The sequence below is a fragment of the Haemaphysalis longicornis genome, unplaced genomic scaffold (genome assembly GCF_048455015.1).
Source record: "Haemaphysalis longicornis isolate Haplotype H1 unplaced genomic scaffold, Haemaphysalis longicornis Haplotype H1 scaffold_1, whole genome shotgun sequence".
Lineage (NCBI taxonomy): Eukaryota > Metazoa > Arthropoda > Arachnida > Ixodida > Ixodidae > Haemaphysalis > Haemaphysalis longicornis.
The window spans coordinates 201,017,292-201,036,352 of NW_027526203.1; the positions used below are offsets into that span (position 1 = coordinate 201,017,292).

At 43.9% G+C, this 19,061-nt stretch overlaps 1 protein-coding gene across 1 annotated transcript in view; it reads right to left on the reverse strand.

Moving 5' to 3' along the window:
* Positions 1 to 3,285: 3,285 nt before the first annotated feature.
* The window catches only part of LOC144156413 (nose resistant to fluoxetine protein 6-like), a 48,858-nt gene continuing 33,082 nt past the window's right edge, over positions 3,286 to 19,061 (reverse strand). Inside the window, exons 8-13 of the mRNA XM_077688374.1 lie at positions 17,807 to 17,972; positions 12,417 to 12,496; positions 12,217 to 12,339; positions 10,267 to 10,574; positions 8,632 to 8,774; positions 3,286 to 6,507 (exon numbers count right to left, since the gene is read on the reverse strand). Of these exons, the coding sequence (XP_077544500.1) occupies positions 6,256 to 6,507; positions 8,632 to 8,774; positions 10,267 to 10,574; positions 12,217 to 12,339; positions 12,417 to 12,496; positions 17,807 to 17,972 (1,072 nt within the window). The 3' untranslated portion in view covers positions 3,286 to 6,255. The remainder of the gene's footprint in view (positions 6,508 to 8,631; positions 8,775 to 10,266; positions 10,575 to 12,216; positions 12,340 to 12,416; positions 12,497 to 17,806; positions 17,973 to 19,061) is intronic.

Below are 19,061 nucleotides of genomic sequence, written 5' to 3' on the forward strand. Positions count from 1 at the left end.
TGAACAATGGTGAACACCAACATCTGAACAAGACATCTAGTGTCATGTTATAACGGTCGGTCTGTGCAATCTGCTCTAACGTCAAAAGGAGGCGCTTTTCTAACCACTGAAATAACATCTGTAGGCGGCTGCAGAGTCAACATTGCGACCGAGTCTCGAGCGTTTGCTAACACGGCGGAACAGAAGAATTTACATGTTAAAAGGAAGATAATATGCTTGGGACTAGATGAAGACAAAAATTTTGGTCTGCCTCTGCATCTGGCCCTGCCCAGTAAAACGTCAACTAAGAATATATTCGACATCATAAAGGGATTGAACGTGGGTCGCGAGTCTACGCGTCTAACGCGCTACCTGCCAGCTACTAAAGCTCGTTCCTGGAGGTAAGACAAGAGTTGACATAAAGCGTGTGTCGCCGAGGTCATATCGCGCGCCAGGTGGACGTGATGGCACGTGAGTAAAATGGGTGCACGTCTGCTATGAAGAAATTTGATTGGGTAATATGTACCGTGAAATGTTGCCAGCTTGTCTAATTCGCGCCCAGATGCGAAGAAACAAAAGCAAAGAAAAAGATGTAAGCACACCGTAACAGTGAAATAGTCTTCGATAAGTATCACCACGGGAAGGCGAACTTAATTCCGCTCATTTTATGCGCAGAAGCAACACCTGGACTACGAGGCACGCCTTAGTGGAAGGCTTCTAGTTAATTTTGACCACCTGGAGACATTTACGTGCTCCGAAATCTCGACACACGGGTGTTTTTACTTTCCTCCGCCATCCGAAAAGCGGCAGTCGCGGCTGGAAATCCAACACAAGTCCTTGGGCTCAGCACCATAACGCCTTAGCGACTGAGCCATCGCAGCGGGTCCGGAAGCTGTAATGCTTTCGCATTGAAATGTACAAAAAAATGCCCCCAGTATTTTGACAACAAATTAAAAAAAAAATAACTGGTTAAAATGCGATTTGGGATACCGGTGAGATAAAAGCGAACACTAAAACAAAACACATCGGCTCGAGCTATTCTAAGCAGAACTAAACAAAAACTGAAATATGAATAGGACTATCGTCGTGGGAGGAGGACAGGGAAGGAGGAGAGCATGACAGGCGGGAAACATTCGGCTTCCAGAAGCCCTATGATTAAAGGCTAGCATAGAGGAAGTAACTTCAAGGCTATCGAGGGTACGAAAAGTAGATTAGAATGCTGGTGGACGAAAAGCAGAGAGGGGAATATTGCCTGGGACAGTCACCACCTGTAACAGAAAAAAAAGTATTTTGTGCCTAATGAGCTTTCTGAGCCTGCCCTAAGCAGCACTAGTATTAAACCAAGAGTATAAAACATAGGTGTATTAGTCCTTTTCGGTAATATGACATGTCATCACCCCGCTACAAATGGGAAACCAATAGCAATCAGGAATCATCATCAGGGGGCAGGGATAGAGAGGAGAGGGAGTCGCGTTGCAGTGGTGGCAGAAGCATGTCGTCTTTCGACATTTGCAGTGAAACAAGCAGACAGAGAATTGTTTAATACCCGGTTATCGTACCGGGGAACGTAGGGGATATTTGGCGGGTACATCGAATTTAACAGAGGACGAGTGAACTAGCCGCGCACGTACTTTTTCGCGCTAAATAGAAATGGGAGCGATCCCTGCGTGTGGGCGCTACGGAATATATGATGCAATCCTGTCACGCGCTTCCACTTTTACGAATGTCAGCTATTTGTTACGCACAGCGACTGCTCGCACGCCTGCAACGCTCTGCTGTAAGCAACAAAATGGCATGGTCAACGTGGCAAACATTTTTAAGAACTTAGCAGGGAATGAAGAGTAGTATATTGTACTAGTGGAAAGAAAGAAATCAAGGCTTTTTCCTAAGAGAAAGATGGTTAAAACGCGAAGCTTTCTCTAATGCAACCTGACTCAAAGTCAAAGTCCAAAATACAAACTGTTTCGACCTTGCTGGAAATGCGCAATCGGGACGGACGTCGGCTTTTTGATGGGTGCGAAAAGCAAAAACGTGTTTGTGTACGAGATTTCGGCGCACGGTAAGGATCCCCAGGTGGTCAAAATTAATCCGGAGCCCTCCACTACGCCGCGCCTCATCGCCTGCGTTGCGTCGGCGCGTTAAACCCTACAATCAATCAATGAATCGATCAAGATTTAAGGTATGTACGGGCTCATCACTATCTGGTGTCTCGTTGGCTGGGTAGGCACGTTCTATCAGATTAGTGTTAGACTGAGTGCTAAGCGTATACGCCAAAATTATGATTAGAGTGCGGAATGTTTTCCAAGTCTGTAGAAAAATAAATCCCTTTAGTTGCACATAACTCTCAATTGATATGCTATAAAATTATTTATGCCCCTGCCAGGCGTCAGAAGTATTAGTTTCAGGGTAGTTGCACACAATTTCTTCTGTTAAGAAATGATTTCAAGTTCTTATTTTTCAAGTCAATGGTTAGTTAAGCCATCTCTGCAAGAACGTTTGGTATTTAGTTCTTTTTATTTTCAGCCTGATATTCTTATATTTTTTCAGTTATAATTAAAGAAACACTTTACTTCGAAGTTTCAAAGCCATGAAAGAAATTTTAAGTTCATTTATTATAACTGTCACGTATTTAAATAATTAAAAGATATCGGTATTTCACAGAAAAGAAACATTTGTAAACCAAATTTTCTCCGAAAAATGGGCCGCTAAATTTAAGAGCAGAATTCTGCGTGGGCAGAAATGTCTTCGTCTGCTGTTTTTTTTTTCACTTTTATTTGTTCCAAGGTGGCTATCCTGGTGCTTAAATAGCTATTCTGAAATGATTCTCTGTTTTTTTTTAATATTAGCGATATTGGTCGCGAACACACATTTTGCGTTAACTAAGAACATATTGCGGTGGCTATAAGCTGCAACCGAACAGAAAACAAATTTGAGGGATGATCAAATTATATAATTCGGAGACAGAGAACGGGCCCACGGTTGGAAGTCTATATTAGCGGCTTTCCAATCTCTAGTGGGCACTAAATGTGTGATGCGTACATCAAAGGCAAAGATGATGATGATAAGTGCGCGCCTCCACTACCGCTAGAGTGACGATTATTATAATACGCATAGTAACACGACCTCCGATGTAATCGCACTGGGTTTTCCTGCTGCATGGACACCCACATCATCTGAGTGGGAGGAACGTTTTCAGTACGCTTGGCTTAAAAAACTGAAATCAGAGGCCACAACGACGTAGAGAATTTTTAATGACACCTTCATCTTGAATAACAGACATATAATACCACTTGATACGCAATATATATATATACAACATTCACAGTGGCCACAGCTGCAAATGCAAAAGCTGGGACCAAACTTTTGCCTCCGGATTTCTCAAAACGGCCTGAAGCTCCAATTCTAGATGATATGAAAGTTTACAGTGATTTAAAAAAAAAGAACACGAAGGATGGTCAGGACCTCTCTAAATGCCACTTGCTGCCTTTTTATGATGTTGGTGCAGAAACGCGGCAGAAGGACCCCGTGCGTGGCTTCCCCCACAACTCCCAGTTTGAAGACATGAATGCGGTTTCCAAAGATTAGCATGTGTGATTGTGTTGACAAAATTACTATTATCATCATATAATCACATCTATGCCGGAAATTACTGACAGACGCAAGAGCTGTGCATGAGGTGTGGTTGAAGGCCAACAAAAAAGAATTCTCAGGCTTTGATAATAGCATACGACTGTGTCGGGCGTACGTCGCATGGAAAATATGAAAATGGCCATAACGTATAGAGGAAACAGTAATTAGTTTGAAAATTGCGCTTCAGGAACATTTGGAATGCAAGCAAGTAAACCGCGCACTCATTCACCTCTGCTAAGTGCACTGAGGATTTTAATTTCGGATATGAAATCGCAGTCGCGTCTAGTTTATGATCTCACGTGAATATTGACTGTGATGCGTTAATAAACGGGTAGGCTGCCCTGATAATGAGCAAATGAACTCCGGAATTCCCGTGCTACTTTAAAACTATGAGTCCAATTACTTGAGAAGGAATGACATTCTTTTGCCACAGAAGATGTACCCCTCCGGCTTGAAAGTACTTTTATAGCCTGGATTCAACACTAACGCACCCCCCCCCCCCCCCGAAGATACATTAAAAATGTTGTAGATGGTGATAGTAGCGATGTCGTAACCGATCTTGGAAGCGCTATTTTTCCAAAATGCACACAGCTGGTAATAATGAGCTACCTGGCGCCTAACCAATATTGTGAAAACTTGTGCAATGTGGGAAATCATGGCTTCCCACGCTGTTTGCCGTGCGACCGGGCTTTCATATTTATACAACTCTTAAAAAACACTTTTTAACATATGAACTGGGACGTATGAGGTATTTTAAGATCTATATATTTCATACACTATTTATATGTATATTTATATACATGCATACATGTGTCTGGTGCGAAATAACTTATTGCCTAGATATTTCATACGAAGGCAACGTGATCCTATAAGCGCGCTATTTTGGTCTTCAGTTCCTATACATGACAGTGCACTAGAGTTAGAGCACAACTTCATTTTGACAGCACATACTGCATGACCAGAAGTCGCCAAGACTTGACAAGAAAGTTGGCACAACCGATTCAGGTAATATGGTTGCTGAGCCACACGCCATAGGAATGCAACATTAAAAATGCAATACACTGTGCTAACAACCCTTATTTGGCGAAGTCTCTCAGTATATTATGGATATTATTTGTCTTAATACAATACGCCACTCTCTCACAGGAACACGTACACGCAGTCACTGAAACACATACTGTTGCATACAGTGCAAAATTAAGCTTATCAATAGTTCAGTATTCATATGCATAAATGAAACCAATCGTATGTAGCGGCCAAAGCGACATTTGAAACAATGATGCTCATATGAAGAAATCAAGTGTGGTGCCTGTAAATAACAATATTCCTGCTTAATTAAGTGGGATTTCAAACAAAAAAATATTATAGCGTGAAAAATTGGTATATGTAACATTAATGCTATTCTGCGTATATACTTTGCAACTACACATCCGAAGAACTTATAATTGACGCAATGAACCAAATTCGACGCATGATGACAACCCGAATACGATTTCACTCAGAAATCCTGTCTGCAGAATGCTGTACAATAATCCCTCTGCATGATGATACAGCGAAGATAAATTTTTGCATGATCACATGGTGAGTTGTCCTGCTTTTAAGTTGCTCGGTCAGTCGTAGCGATTTGTCCTTGAAGCAATCCGCGGCGGATCAGAACTTCAAAGGGGTCTCACACACTAAGCACGTTGCCGCTCTTCATCTAGTGAAACTGCCTTGAGGCTGCGATTCGTAATAAACACCAAATGCCCACAAAGTGATAAAAATAAAGGATGCTTTGAGATAATGGTGTTGCTGGAATCTTTGTCACTCGTCTTAAAACTTTTGCAAACTCTGTCTGAAATATGGCTTTTGTTCGCAAGGCGGAGAATTGCTGCGGCTGCTTCTCGGTGCATACATAAGACATTGCAATCTCACCTTCCGTCAAATGCAAACAATTATTAGCTGTGGGAAATTACTCCGAACTTTTTTTTATTCCTAATCCCAAAGCTGCATCTTTATCACTTCAATTTGGTATAATTTATAAGCACAGGGTATTCAAGAAGTCACACAGTAATTGATCTACGGCACTTGCTTTTCCAAGTTATCTTCTTATAAGTACTTTCATGACTTCTCAAGTAACTACCGTTAAATTATGACGTGCCTGTAAGGTTTAGGGGAAAATTTGAGGCCACATTTCCTGACATCGCACTACGGAACATTCCTGGTGGTGGAAACTTTGCTTTTTACTTCTAAAAGAGTGAGCTGCACGTATTTTTCTGTTCATGTCAGTATCTGAGAACTTGTGCCGAAATCTTCAAAATGTTCACCATGCAGTTGGTGACACTTCTCAGCGACGGTAATTAAACGCACGGGCATCGGTGGGGCACGGGGATTGAATCGCTCGCGCTGTCGTCCGCACAAGGCAAAAAAAGTGCTAGCTAAATCGCTTCACAATTGATCGGGCTTATCAAAGCGAATGAGAGCGTACACTACACGTAACGTCGTATGAAGTGTAGATGTGAGGACCAGTTCGGTGAATTTCACTTCGTAGACACACCACCGCGAGGCGTTGGAAGAGCCATGTCATAGGACGGCTGGTGGCAACAGACTATGAAACAATGCTGCGTTGAAGACAGAGGGCTGTTTTTCTGCGAAAGCGGCCCGGTTCTAGAGGCGGCACTTGGACTCCGAGAGCACGTGGTGCTGTGAGGAGGCCAGGATGACACAGATGTTGTCGCGGACAGTGCGCTCGGAGTGCAGGGAGTCCGCGGTTCCCTCTTTCTTCGCGGCTGCCTCCACCCGCCGAGCAGCGGGTGCCAAAAGAAGCTTCTCAAGCGACGCAACGGGCGCCTCGCACAGCAGGTACAGCAGGTAGGCCAACAGGAACGACATCGTCAGACATCCGAAGAAGTCCTTCACCTGCGCCCGACCCGGGACAGCGAGCGATTAGACGTCATCCCATTATGAAACTGCCGCCCCTAGCCACATGTGATACAACGATGTCCAGCACTGAGTCGGGGGAAACCATCTACTACGTTAAGGCGCACCAAAGTGCTTCGGTGGTTAAGCCCAAAGTAATCAAAACACTACGGTGGATCACGAGTGCTTGTACAAATTCGATGTTTTTCAATTTTAGCGCGTTCAACGCGCCGACGCTACACCTGGGCTGTGAGGGACTCCGAAATAATTTCTACATTTGTACCTTTAACGTGCGCTGAAATCTCGACACCCGGGCGTTTTCGTTTTTTGCCTCAACCTGAAAGCGCCCACTGAAGCCGGGAACGAACCGTGTTCTTACGAGGGTTGGTAACATACGAGTGTAATAAAGAAAATGATAGCGGACCTTGACTTGAGGGAGGCGCGGAGGGCATACATTGTGAAAGTGATCAGTCTGGCGGAGCAGGTATGAACCAAGCAAGACGGAATTCACAGTAAGGTGTGCAAGCATTTAGTCATTCTAGTCCCTTACCGCGCCTTAGTATGGGCCATGTGTCCATGCAGAGTAATTCGTTTTTTTTTTTTCAACCAGGCCGATTTCGCGCAGTTTTGTTTCCTCGATAGTAGACAATCCGCCAAATCTGTATCAATCCGGCTGGCTTTGGCCAACCTCTGGCCAATGCATGGCATAGGTATGCGCCATGGATGGTCTTTTTTTTTGCACAAGCTGAAACTTCAGATATAACTGGCTACCTGCTCTGCTTCTCGAGTTTATGGTTATGGGTTGACGCAAACTGTACGAACCATGATAAACTATTCTTCCGCATACTCAAATTTACAATGACGTAAGACTTTACTCTAAAACCCAAAAATTTCATGCGTCTCAGCAAAGGAGTTGTAAGCCAGTTCTTATGGTCTACTGTATACCCTAAGCTGTGAGACGTATGTTCCATAATTAGCAAATCGGGGCTAGAAGTGTCTGCGCTCACGCCTGTACGCACAAGAATGTCGAGATCTATTAGGCACTGCTAAAGGACTTGTATCGCTAAAACAACATAAAACGATGTGTTTAACTAGCATCTTAGGCAGGAACTCCTGGGCCATGAAATTCTTGTTCAAGAATTGTTTTTTACAAAAAACTTCTGACGACTTTTTAGTTCCAATTTTCAATAATACTCATTCAAAGTGCTTGGAGCCTTAAGCGTTGCAAGCATATTGCACGTTCAAATTACTTCAAAATAATTAATATCAACGGACGTTCACGTGCCTCTACACAGGCCGTACTTTACACGCTGCTCTACACCAATTACAACACTGTCCCAGCAGCGCTTTCTACCACTGTGCATATGTGTATGACACGCTGGCCTGGAAAGCACCTGGGAGTAATGATTGGTCAACACATTAAGCTTGTGTAGGGAGCGGCGCCAGTTCAGTGCCCAGCAGCAGCGGCCGTTGGACCGAGGCTGTGACAGTGTAGCCCTATCGCTGTCAGGGTACAACCAGTGGTTGAAGAACTCTTGTATGCCATAGTCATTTGCTTAATTATGTTGCAATTTGTCTTTTTTCCCTTTCAATGCTGTGTATCCAGTGAATACAGTCGAAAAACAGAACTATCGTGTACAGGACGTTAGGTGCACGTTAGCAAAGCCCCCGTTGTCTGATATACTTTACAACTTCCTTATGTGGTGGGTCTTCTATGGCAGGCATTCACCTAGTACTTTTGGAGCGGCATATTGAAATGACTCCATAAAAATACTGCTCCCCCGCTTTTCTGATGGAGGCGAAAAACAAAAACGCCCGTGTGTACGAGATTTCGGCGCCCGTTAAAGATCCCCAGGTGGTCAAAATTAATCCGTAGCCCTCCACTACGGCGCGCCTCATCGCCTGCGTTGCGTCGGCCTATGAGACCCTACAATCAATCAATCAGAATACTGCTCCCAACAAATGAGTCGGGATAATTGTACGGAGCGATATGAATCTCCGAGATACAGCAAATAAATAAATAAATAAATAAATAAATAAATAAATAAATAAATAAATAAATAAATAAATAAACTATGAGAATCAACGAGAAAGAGCCTCGTCTGGCAGGCTTGAAGGGCATACCAGATTGAAGTGCTGCAGCGAGAGTCGTTCTCGCAGGATGCCAGCGCGGATGAGGTAGAGCGGCGAGTGTATGAGGTAGGCGCCGTATGAGAGCCGGCTGAGGGGAATCAGAGGCTTCCACGACAGTAGCCTATTTGCGAAACCTGCGGCGATGTACATACCAGCCATGCATACATACATATCGGTAAATGTTTTGCGCCCCAATCTGAATTCGGTAGATTCCGCTCACCCCTACCATGACGTTCAGCTTGAACCTTGAATGCTGAAAACAGCAGTCATCTTTTCCAGCTTACTATCTCGGTCTGTAAAAGTTCACAAGCTAGCTAACTGCACGGGGGAGATAATATGCGAAATTAAAAGATACATTGAAGGCTGTTATGATTGTAGCTGTAGCGCGGCTCATTAAGCCGCCCAGATCACAGCATCGCTATGGTCGCCCAATAAATTAACCCCAGTTTAGTCCGAAAATTCCCAGACATTTCGGCCTATTTCACTTAAAAAAGTGTCTCAACTTTTACACAGTGACACGCCTGTTTTTTATGGAATATGTTGAGGGATACTTCTCAATACAATCAATAAAAATGCAAACATTTCACCATACGACAACGCACGATGTTTCTTTGTTCGGTAAACAGCAGAAGAGTGAGTTTATACATGCCTCTGTGATTATTTTAAGGCTGTGAAAAGGTATTTGATTATGTTATAACGTGGAATATGAAACAAAAAGGTAATCTCAGTAGGAGCCTTCCATACCTGCAATAAATGCTTCACCTTACACCTGGCTTGTTGTTCTCTAATATTGCAATAAAACCCGGATTATATTCCAAAATAAGTTCAGCGAGTACCGACAGGAGTCTCGTCACTTCTCGAAGGTAAGATATAGGCAATTTGTCTACTGGTAACACACAACTCTATGCAAATGGCCGGGTGTTTTGTTTACACCTCAAGCAATAAGTGGAAATCCAGCTTCCGTCACTGAAGGAATAATCAGACAGAATCCACCACCACTGTTTGACCAGCCAAATTCACAAACTTTTCAATAGTATGTGTTGTTTTTGGTTGGCTGCCACATTCACCAACACTAATAGAATAAGGGAAGTGATATCATAAAATGGAAGGCGAGGTAAACATCCACCATGTTACAAAGGGTTCTTAGTAAAGAACAGTTCAGAGAATCTCGCCTTGATCTTATACGGTTAAGGCGAGGTTCACCAAACGGTTCTACGGAATAAAAACTATTTTTGTTTTGTATGAGCGTTCTCGCTTCAGTGGACAGGAAATTCTCATCCGACAGCCTGAGAACCCGTGGGCAATGAGTCCGGCCTAGTATACTTTATACTTGGAGTTAAGAAACTCTTAGGTATAGATTTCTGGCACAAGGAGACCTTCAGTTTATAACACTTTGGTGCTCAATCTCTAAGCACAAACCATACAAATTTGCGAACAAGCCAGCCATACGTGTGAAAGGAACAATTTTTGTCCCCGTCGTTGCAGCTTTAGTATTCCAATAGGTCTTGTACAACACAAACCACCTGTCTGTTCACTTGTTGCCTTAGTGCGCTTCTTTCTAGCGCCATACATACACGCACAGCGCAACGGCAGGCTCACATCAGTCGAAAGCGGAGTGAAGCTCACCTCCTCGGCCAGAGGCGCAGGCAAAGCTGACCCAAGAAAGGGACAGCGCCCATGCCACCTTGCTGAATCCAGCGTATAGGACGGCGTCGGCTCCCACCCAGGAATCGCCGCGAATCCACTTGAAGGGTCCGAAGACCACCAGCAGCGCCAGCAGCGTGGACAGCGCCCAAAGTGCGGTCCGCAACCAGCGCGGAAGCTTCAGGCCGGCGTGAGCGCTCACAGCGTAGCCCAGCATGATGCCCACCGCGTACGAGGTGATGTGCACGTACGGCCGGTAGTAGATGAACTTCATCATGTCCAGAGTCTTACTGCCCGCGAGAGGAATACACAGGGACAAATCAAACTGCGCGCACACGCTTCGAGGAACCGCGTGGACACGGACCCCTACAATTGATTAACTCGTTGACTAATCATAGGTGGCTGATTGGGACAGCGTAAGTAAATGAAAAAAGATGGCGCCCAGCGTTGCTGAAGAAATGAAAGGCATTCGTTGGCCAAATGATTTGGCTGAAGCATACCTTTGAGGGATCGTTAATTTGCCTCAATTCAAAGTGCCTTGGTCTGTGTGGTATGAACAGAAGTAATGTTTCGTGCACCCCTTCTCTACACGACTCAAGTTCGAATTGGGTTATACACGCGGTAGCTACACAGCTACAACTGCGTCATTAGGCACGTTGTGGTGGATAGTTACGGAATTTTTTATCTCTTTGAGATCTTCAAATTGTGCCGAGGCCTCGGCACGTGGACGTGTTTTATTTTACCCTATATTATAAAAATGGCCGCAGTGGTCAGCAACTGACCACGTGACCTCTGACCCAGTAGCAAACGGCTTAGCCCCTGAGCCACCACGGCTAATCACTACTCAACATGACCATGTCTAGAGAACGTTAACGTTGACCGCGAAAGAAAACGCCATGTACGAACTCCGATCAAATGAATTTCTAAATTAATACGGATGATGAAATTTTGCATGCTTAGTGTATTATAGTGGCTGCAAAGCGTGATGTAATTATTTAGGGCAATTGCATTAGAACCTGAATTACCATATGTTCATGTGGCTGCGAGGATACCCGACGGTTGCAGTGCCACTCCTGGGTTAATGGTGCCCGGAAATTCATCCCCACTGGCAAGCATACTATATACATCTCGTCCCTCCAAAATTACGAACTTAGTTTTGAGACGGAGATTCCTGAGCCTAGATTTTTCGGTTTTATTTTAACTTGATTTCTCTAGACTTTAACTGTATTTATCGGTTTCACGTATAACTAAAGGATGATCGCTTCTTTCACCTTCCTTACGCACGTGTCTTATGCCCCAAACGTGCCCATGGTTTTTGCGATGAAAAAATTCACCTGAGTCCATCACCCCATCGATGCTAATAAGTAGAATAATTTGTTAGGGCTGTTTCCTTATTCTCTCCTTCGTAGGAATTTTGGTACCGGAAATCTTTCCGCTACCACACGGTCGTCATGGGCTTAATTAAGATTTAAAAAATAACGCCAAGTCGATTTACAAACAAGTAGCCGGGGTTCGCCATGATAAGCTGCTTGATAAGCTTGATAAGATTCGTGAACAGCGTGGTATCAATGACCCGATCCTTTGCCAATGGTAAGAAGTACACAATGTTCACAGTAAATGTGCCACTAGCTCTATTTCTTCCCGACCCTCAAGTTGGTACTTTCAGCCTAGGCTCACTGTTCCCAATTTAGTTTGCAGGAAAAATAAAGCATACGAGTTTGCGGCAACTAAGATACAAGTTTGTTTGGGAGTTTTCGAGTTTCATACCAGTTTGTTCGCGGGAACTAAAGAACTGCTTTGATTTGCGTTAAGAGGAAAACACTTTATAACGATCCACCACAAAGCAAACCACCATTATGTAGCTGAGCAGAACGGCCATGTGCAAGAATGGCCATCCACAATCCCCTCATATATGATTGTAAAACTGCTCACTCTAGCTCTGGCTGGCCGTACAATGGTAGTGGTTGATAGGAGTTTATGTAAGCAAGGATGCTGACAGCCGTCGACGTGGCCATCACCAGAGCACCCGCCAGGACGAGGCCGATCCTTGGATGGCTGCGAAAGAAATGCACAATAGAGATGTGCTCTTTGTGTAGAACTGAAATCACACTATCTGGTAATGCTTTATTTACCTCAGCATGATGACAGGAATGATCCAGATGAACATGTAGATTTGCCAGTCGACGCTTACGTACCAACTGTGCTGGAGACACTGCGCAGCCAACATGCAAAATGTTACGGCCCAAAATAGCATGACTCGACAATCCTTCAGAAAAAAAGACAAGAAAGGGAAAGGGTATAAATGTTGTACGGTAAGAAAGTATTTAGTACTTTTTGATCGGTCACGAGTAGAATAAGGCGAAAAGTTCATTGACTCAGTGGAATTTCTTACCTGGGACTTCCTCAAAGCCAGCGCCTATGAGACGTAGCAGCTTGAAAGATGGCAAAATATAAGCCTCTACTGACCTTTTCTTATGTTGATACGTATTTAACTGATCCCATTCATGTCCACCACCCAATGCACAGCATCAAAGCACTTCGGCTCTACTTTGGGTGTCGGTTATGTTATAAAAATATCTGGATATCATTCCGAAGATTCCCCAAATGATGCAAAGCTTGTATTCGTTAAATCACTAAAAGAATACTGCGAGCGATCATTTATTTGTGTCTTTTTAAACAAAGTGAGTTTGCAGACATCAGTAGCGTTACTTCTTTACAGTACGTCTCACTGAAGACCGCTGTTCTGAATCACCGTATCCATAGGTGAACGTCGGCGTTAGTCACCACGCAATAGCCCCACGCGACACACGCGATGTTTTCTAGATGCCGCTGGAGACATTTCGAAAGTACGCAGCGTATAGGTCCCCTGCAACACTGTCGATAAATTATTTAATTCTCTCCTTCGTGCTTCGAACGCCGTCGAAAGCTGTCGTTATCGCGGGCACACAGCTGCACCGCGTGGTCTCCTCGGTGCATCAGATACCTTGTCACACTTTAACATAATACTTCAACAGAATCAACAGCTGGGCTAGTTGGTATCCATCCATCCTAAACAGTGCTTGACCACACGACAACGAGGAAGAGGGGACACAAGACGGCGCTGACTCTCAACTAAACTTTATTCGTAAGAAAACACACCTATATACAATCATACACCACTCGTGTCTCAAAACGTCATCCCTACACAGCGGTGCGCCAACAATGGTATCGTAGCCCACTACCCCCCCCCCCAAAAAAAAAACACAACAACCTAAGGCATCGTCTTTGACAGGAAAGCAAATCCCTTATCGTTCAGTGTCACCGAAGCAAGGATAATTCACTACCCTTCCCTTTTTATATGAAACGCTTCCGCCAACTCTGTTGTCAACTCATCCTTATGGCGCGAAAGAATACACGTGTCCTTATACAATGGGTTGCATTTTTCTTGACTGTTTTCCCCGTGAGCCTTCTTTGGCGCCATAACGATGAATTGACAAGAGAGTTGGCGGAAGCGTTTCATGTGAGAAAAAGTGAAGGGAAGTGCATTAGCCATTCTTCTGTGAAACTGTACGAGAAGAAATTTGCTTTCCTGTCAAAGACGATGCCGTAGGTTGTGTTTTTGGGGGGAGTGGGCTACGATAAGATTGTTGGCGCAGCGGTGTGTAGTGATGGCGTTTTGAGACACGTGTGGTGTATGATTGTATATATGTGTGTTTTCTTCCGAATAAAGATTTAGCTGAGAGTCAGCGCCGTCTTGTGCCCCTTTTCCTCGTTGTCCTGTTGCCAAGCGCTGTTTAGGAAGGTAAGATAATACTGTGGTCCAGCTTCACCACAATGTCCTCTGTTGAATATTACATGCAGCCAAGAATGGAATTTTGGTGAATGAGAATTTCGAGCACGAGATTTGACCCGAAAGTTTGGTCTGATTCAAGCAAGACATTTGGCTGGGCACAGTGTAATGACGGTAATCACATTTTTTGTCAAATTTCATCCACGTTGCTGTCATTTGCAGTCTCTTTGTTGGAGGAATGGATTACTCCTTCAGGTGCATTGTGGTAAGATTAAACCACGGGATTTTCATAGAGTGATCGTTTATGCTTTGTTTTAGTTCGATCTTCATTACAATGGCTGTAAAATACGTTTATGCTGTACGATAAGGAGCCCGGCCAATAGCCCCGGTATGACTTGAGTGATGTCATTCAAGTTCGCAAACAAGGCCCAGAGCAAGAAAGAGAAAAAAACAGGAATTCTGAAAGTTATGTTATGCGAGTGAGCTGTAATATTTGTTTGAAATCATTTATGCTCGTCTGAGTACATGTTGAATGCGCTGTAAAAGCATTTGCGGTTTGGGAAAATGCCGGAAATAGCGCTGCAAAAGGCATTCGAGAATCTCGCCTGACGGCATTATATTTGCAGCTTCCACACGCTTTTGAGTAGTGTTAATACGGGGAATTAGAAACAACATTTCGTATTTTAGTCATACGCGGACGAATTCTTGGAATCTTCGAGAAACCAGAAATGAACGTCGCTGTCAATGTGCGAGTGAACGTGCTTTAAATGGCTGCGTTAATTTAACTTCACGTGGGTGTATATTACGGCGGTCATATGTGACGTCGTTTTTTTTTTCAGTGTAGTAACATTCGAGCAAGAGGTACAGCGGTTTTCTTCATCCTTGCGGTTCCCATTGTATTCTATGCGCTCAGTTCGGCTTTAAGAGAACAAATCCAGAAACTCGGTGCCAAAAGAGCACCAAGGATTCTCTAAGATTTGCTTCGCGCCTAAAAACTGTGGCTAGCGCATATCCGCTTAAATCAGTTATGTAAATGGGTTCGCTGCTAAAGCTCTTGCGAGTATTTTTTTTTAATTATCCAAGCTAAATGAACGTTTGTTCTTTTAAACGTTTCCACATCCTTCTTCATGACTTAAGTCTGGCTTCATGTTCAACCCCTGATGTGATTGAACTGCCTCTTGTAACTACATCGAAATTCGTTCTGATGCATGAAGCTTTCCCAGAACCTGAACACTAGGCTACAAGGCGATTCTTATACTGTCAAAAACGGTCGATGCACGGGAAGTAAAGCAACCAAAGCACTAGACTACACGTAAAATCTTCTACTGTCAGGAGCAATTGATGAACGTGAGGTAAAGTATTCCCTTTACACCCCTTGCACCTTAAAGTGCTTCTCTTTGAGACGGTGGGGATGGGTGTGGGGGCTCTGCATACCTCTGTCTACTTACACGGAGTTTTATCGGAAAGATGATGTCTCGCCTGAAGTGGTTTTGTTCTCTAACAACTTGCCTTGGACTGCCTTACATGAAACGCTTTCTACGTAAAAATTCCAGCATCAAACCTAGTCGTCACTGGCACGATGAGAGGACACTTTTAGGCCGTAGTACCCTCAAAGAAAGTGAGGTCCACACTCCGGCGGTAAAAAAATGTTGCGAGTTCAGACAGGTGCAACCTTTCCTTGGAGCTGTAAAAATTTGCAGAATGTTCGTAATTATCCTCGACAATATAATTTTTATAACATAATTGAGATGAGAACGTGGCTTCCCAGCTTCAATTCTTTTTTCTCTTGCAGGGTTTGTTCCTAGGGGTACAAGAAGGAATACGAGAAAAGTGCATGTCACATGAAAAAGGCAAGAAAGATTCAAAGATATCGTCTGTTTTATCTTTCTAAATACAGGCGCACAAATCTCACGACTTCACGTACAATGACAAATGTGATTACATAGCACTGCCTGAAATGACAGAACACTCTCGTAGAATGTTGTGCTCTTTCTCTCTGATCCCCACAAAATTTTTCTTTTTACTGGCGACATGGAAACAGAATAGAACGAAACCGAAACAACGACTGCTTGACCAAAGCCGATTCAATCAAGAAGGTGGACGTTGGGCAGCAAGCCCTGCTCCTCTGTGTTTCTAGCTTGGCGTTTTCTGCCCATTTGGAAAGTCTTTCCGTAACATATTTTGGATCTTGTCTGTATAAAGTTATGGCTCCGTGACTTCTGTGACGAAACGTTATAAGACTGGCGAACCAGAAGTTACGTCCTGCAACCTCAAGAGCTCACTAATTTCTTGTGTCGACGCAAAGTATAATAGTCACACGGCATTACGGTATTTTTTACCATTTAAGTCGGCGCAATGCAACCACAGCAATGTCATGTATGACACCCAGATGTGACAAACAGGTGTTTAGACACATAAGGCGTTCCAAAGTATCTCGAGCTTAAATGGTAAATCAAAAACCCTTCGTTAATAGAAGGCTCTGTTTTGACTGTTACATTTCCTTTGGAGCCTAACACGTCAATGTGGCATGCCGTTTTGCTACACTCTACCATGCGAAACTCATTGTGGGGTGATGGGGCGGAATACAATACATAGTGTATCAATTTTTATTTTGAATAATGACGACGCCGGTTATTAGCTTACGGGCACTGGGTCAATGCGGATAAGAATACCAGATCGGAAATGTCAAAGTGTAGCAGAAATAAGGATGAGTACTACGGTAGGGTACCCCATTTCTGTAAGAATATTCTGGGCTTTTTTTTAATTCTAATGTATTGATAGCAGTGAAAATAATTTGCCTAATGTTAGTAGTTTATCGTGTAATGATATCTTTTGGCGGAAGTTCATGTTCTCGACGGCTGATCGGAGTTAGAGAATATAAATAGCATTCAAAAAGGATGGAACGATTAGTTTTAAGGTGTGTTTGCCCTTGGAAATACCAATATGTAGTGATAATGAACTTCCTGGCCATATCATAGTTTCTACGACTTAAAAGCCACTATATTTGCAGGATCATAATTTATGTGCCTTTGGTTAAACTAAGTGCATTAGTCATCAGTTTGAGTTTGCTTCATCATGTCCTGTTCCCTCCACTCTTCGCACCACGACCATCCGAGATACTCGGGAAGTTGTCGCCCGAATCGCTAGGAATGAGTGAGAATGATAAAGATGAGCGTCTCAGTGAAACACATTTTAATTGCAGATTCGAGGGCGAACCGAGGAATGTGTCAATAAAACGACACGAAATGCACGACATTTGCCGAGGGGGAAACCCCGCGGTATTTTCAACCCAGCGCGTCTTAACACCGAGCCAATTCAAGAGCAGGCCTTAGCATGCATGGTATAGGGCTACAAGGGCTCAATTCTCTAGACGGGCGTCGTTGTGAGGCGACGCGGCAGTGGCATGCAAATGGATGTATTGTTTGGGTTGGACCGTCGCTTGGACGGGCGGAAAAAGGGTGGAAATCCCAGTGAGGAGCACTGCAATTAGGGCGCAAAGCGATGCGCACTGCCCCGTGTAGTTTTGCTCGCCGCTTTGCGCCTTGTTACAGTGCTCCTCCCTGGAATTTTCACCATTTTCCCGCTCCTCCAACCACGCCCACACCGAAAAATATATGCATTTGCATGCCACTACCGCGTCGCTTCGAAACAATGCCCGTCTCTTAAAGAATTCGGCCCCAGGTCTATAAGTATGGCTGCTGCTTTTGAAAATGCAGGATGTTCCAAAGTTGCAGAGTAACAAAGCGTGCTTGCCATGTCGAGGAGGTCGCTCCAGTTGTTGATGTGGATAAGCGTCCTCCACCAATTGCGCGTGCAGGTGGCGAAGATGGAGGGATGGTGCTCTTTGGCCAGTGGCCCGTCCACGACCAGCGGAATCAGCAGCCACACTCCGACGAGGAACATGAGGGGCGCTGTCAACCTGCGATGAGCCTCGCCTCGTTCAGCGACTTCGGCGGTGCGCTCAAATTCGCTGTCCCCACTTGTAAAGACTAAACCGATTTGAAGGACTGAATGCACTAAATAAACATACCGCTACTATGTGTCTACAGCCCTGGTGATGTAAGCAGTGGACGTAAACTGAACGAATTAGAAAAGTAATATTGAGTAGGGTCATGAAGACGAAACAGAACTGGTTTCAATTCCCAAGAGCGAGCCTTTTGTTAACTCGCTTAACCCAATTCGAGCCCGAAGACCTTCGTAACAGAAAAGACAACATATATTTAAAAACTCTCAAATTTTCTCCTACACGACGCCAGTAGTTACAAATAGGGATACTAAAACAAAGTTTTAAAACGAAAACTAGAGGCACCGCTGCCTTCGCACAGTCATGTTTCTTGGTGGTGGATTTGATTGGCTGCCGCCAACTGCACAAAGAAATTGTTCTAAAGCAGTAAGGACCGGGAGAAAATGTGGCTGGTGAATATACACTGCTTCAACTGATATATGTTCGTATCGTCTACATTAATTTTTTAAAGTTCGTGTTAAAATTGGCTTTATTCTGGGGCTAAGCAGTCGTTTCAGTGCACAAAATTTTGTGCTGATGGACCCTTGAAGATAACAATATTCACATGAAAGAGAAGTGAATATCCAGAAAAAAATCATAAAACAAAACGGTGCCAGAAGCAGCCTTGCACAAAAAAGCAACTTGTAGCACGAAATGAACACAAAAGTGTCAATGTGCCTCGCCGGGCATATCCTGAAAACAAGTTTTCATAAATAAGCTCCTTTGTGCTAAAAGTACATCAAAAACAACTTCATACGGCGAGAGTGTGTTATTGTAAGCAAGAAGTGAAATTAAATTAAGTTTATACACATGTGAAGGGCCACCGCGTCGAGCATACAACAGCCGAAAGCGTTACTTGGGAATTAGCAATTATAATCATTTGCAGAGTCGCTCACATCAACGAATGTCGAAAATAGGAGTTTACTTTAGCGGGAGCTTTTTTTGAAGGCATGGAAATGACGCGAAAATATTAGGTGCTCAAATCTGGTCGCGGTTTGCTTTAGT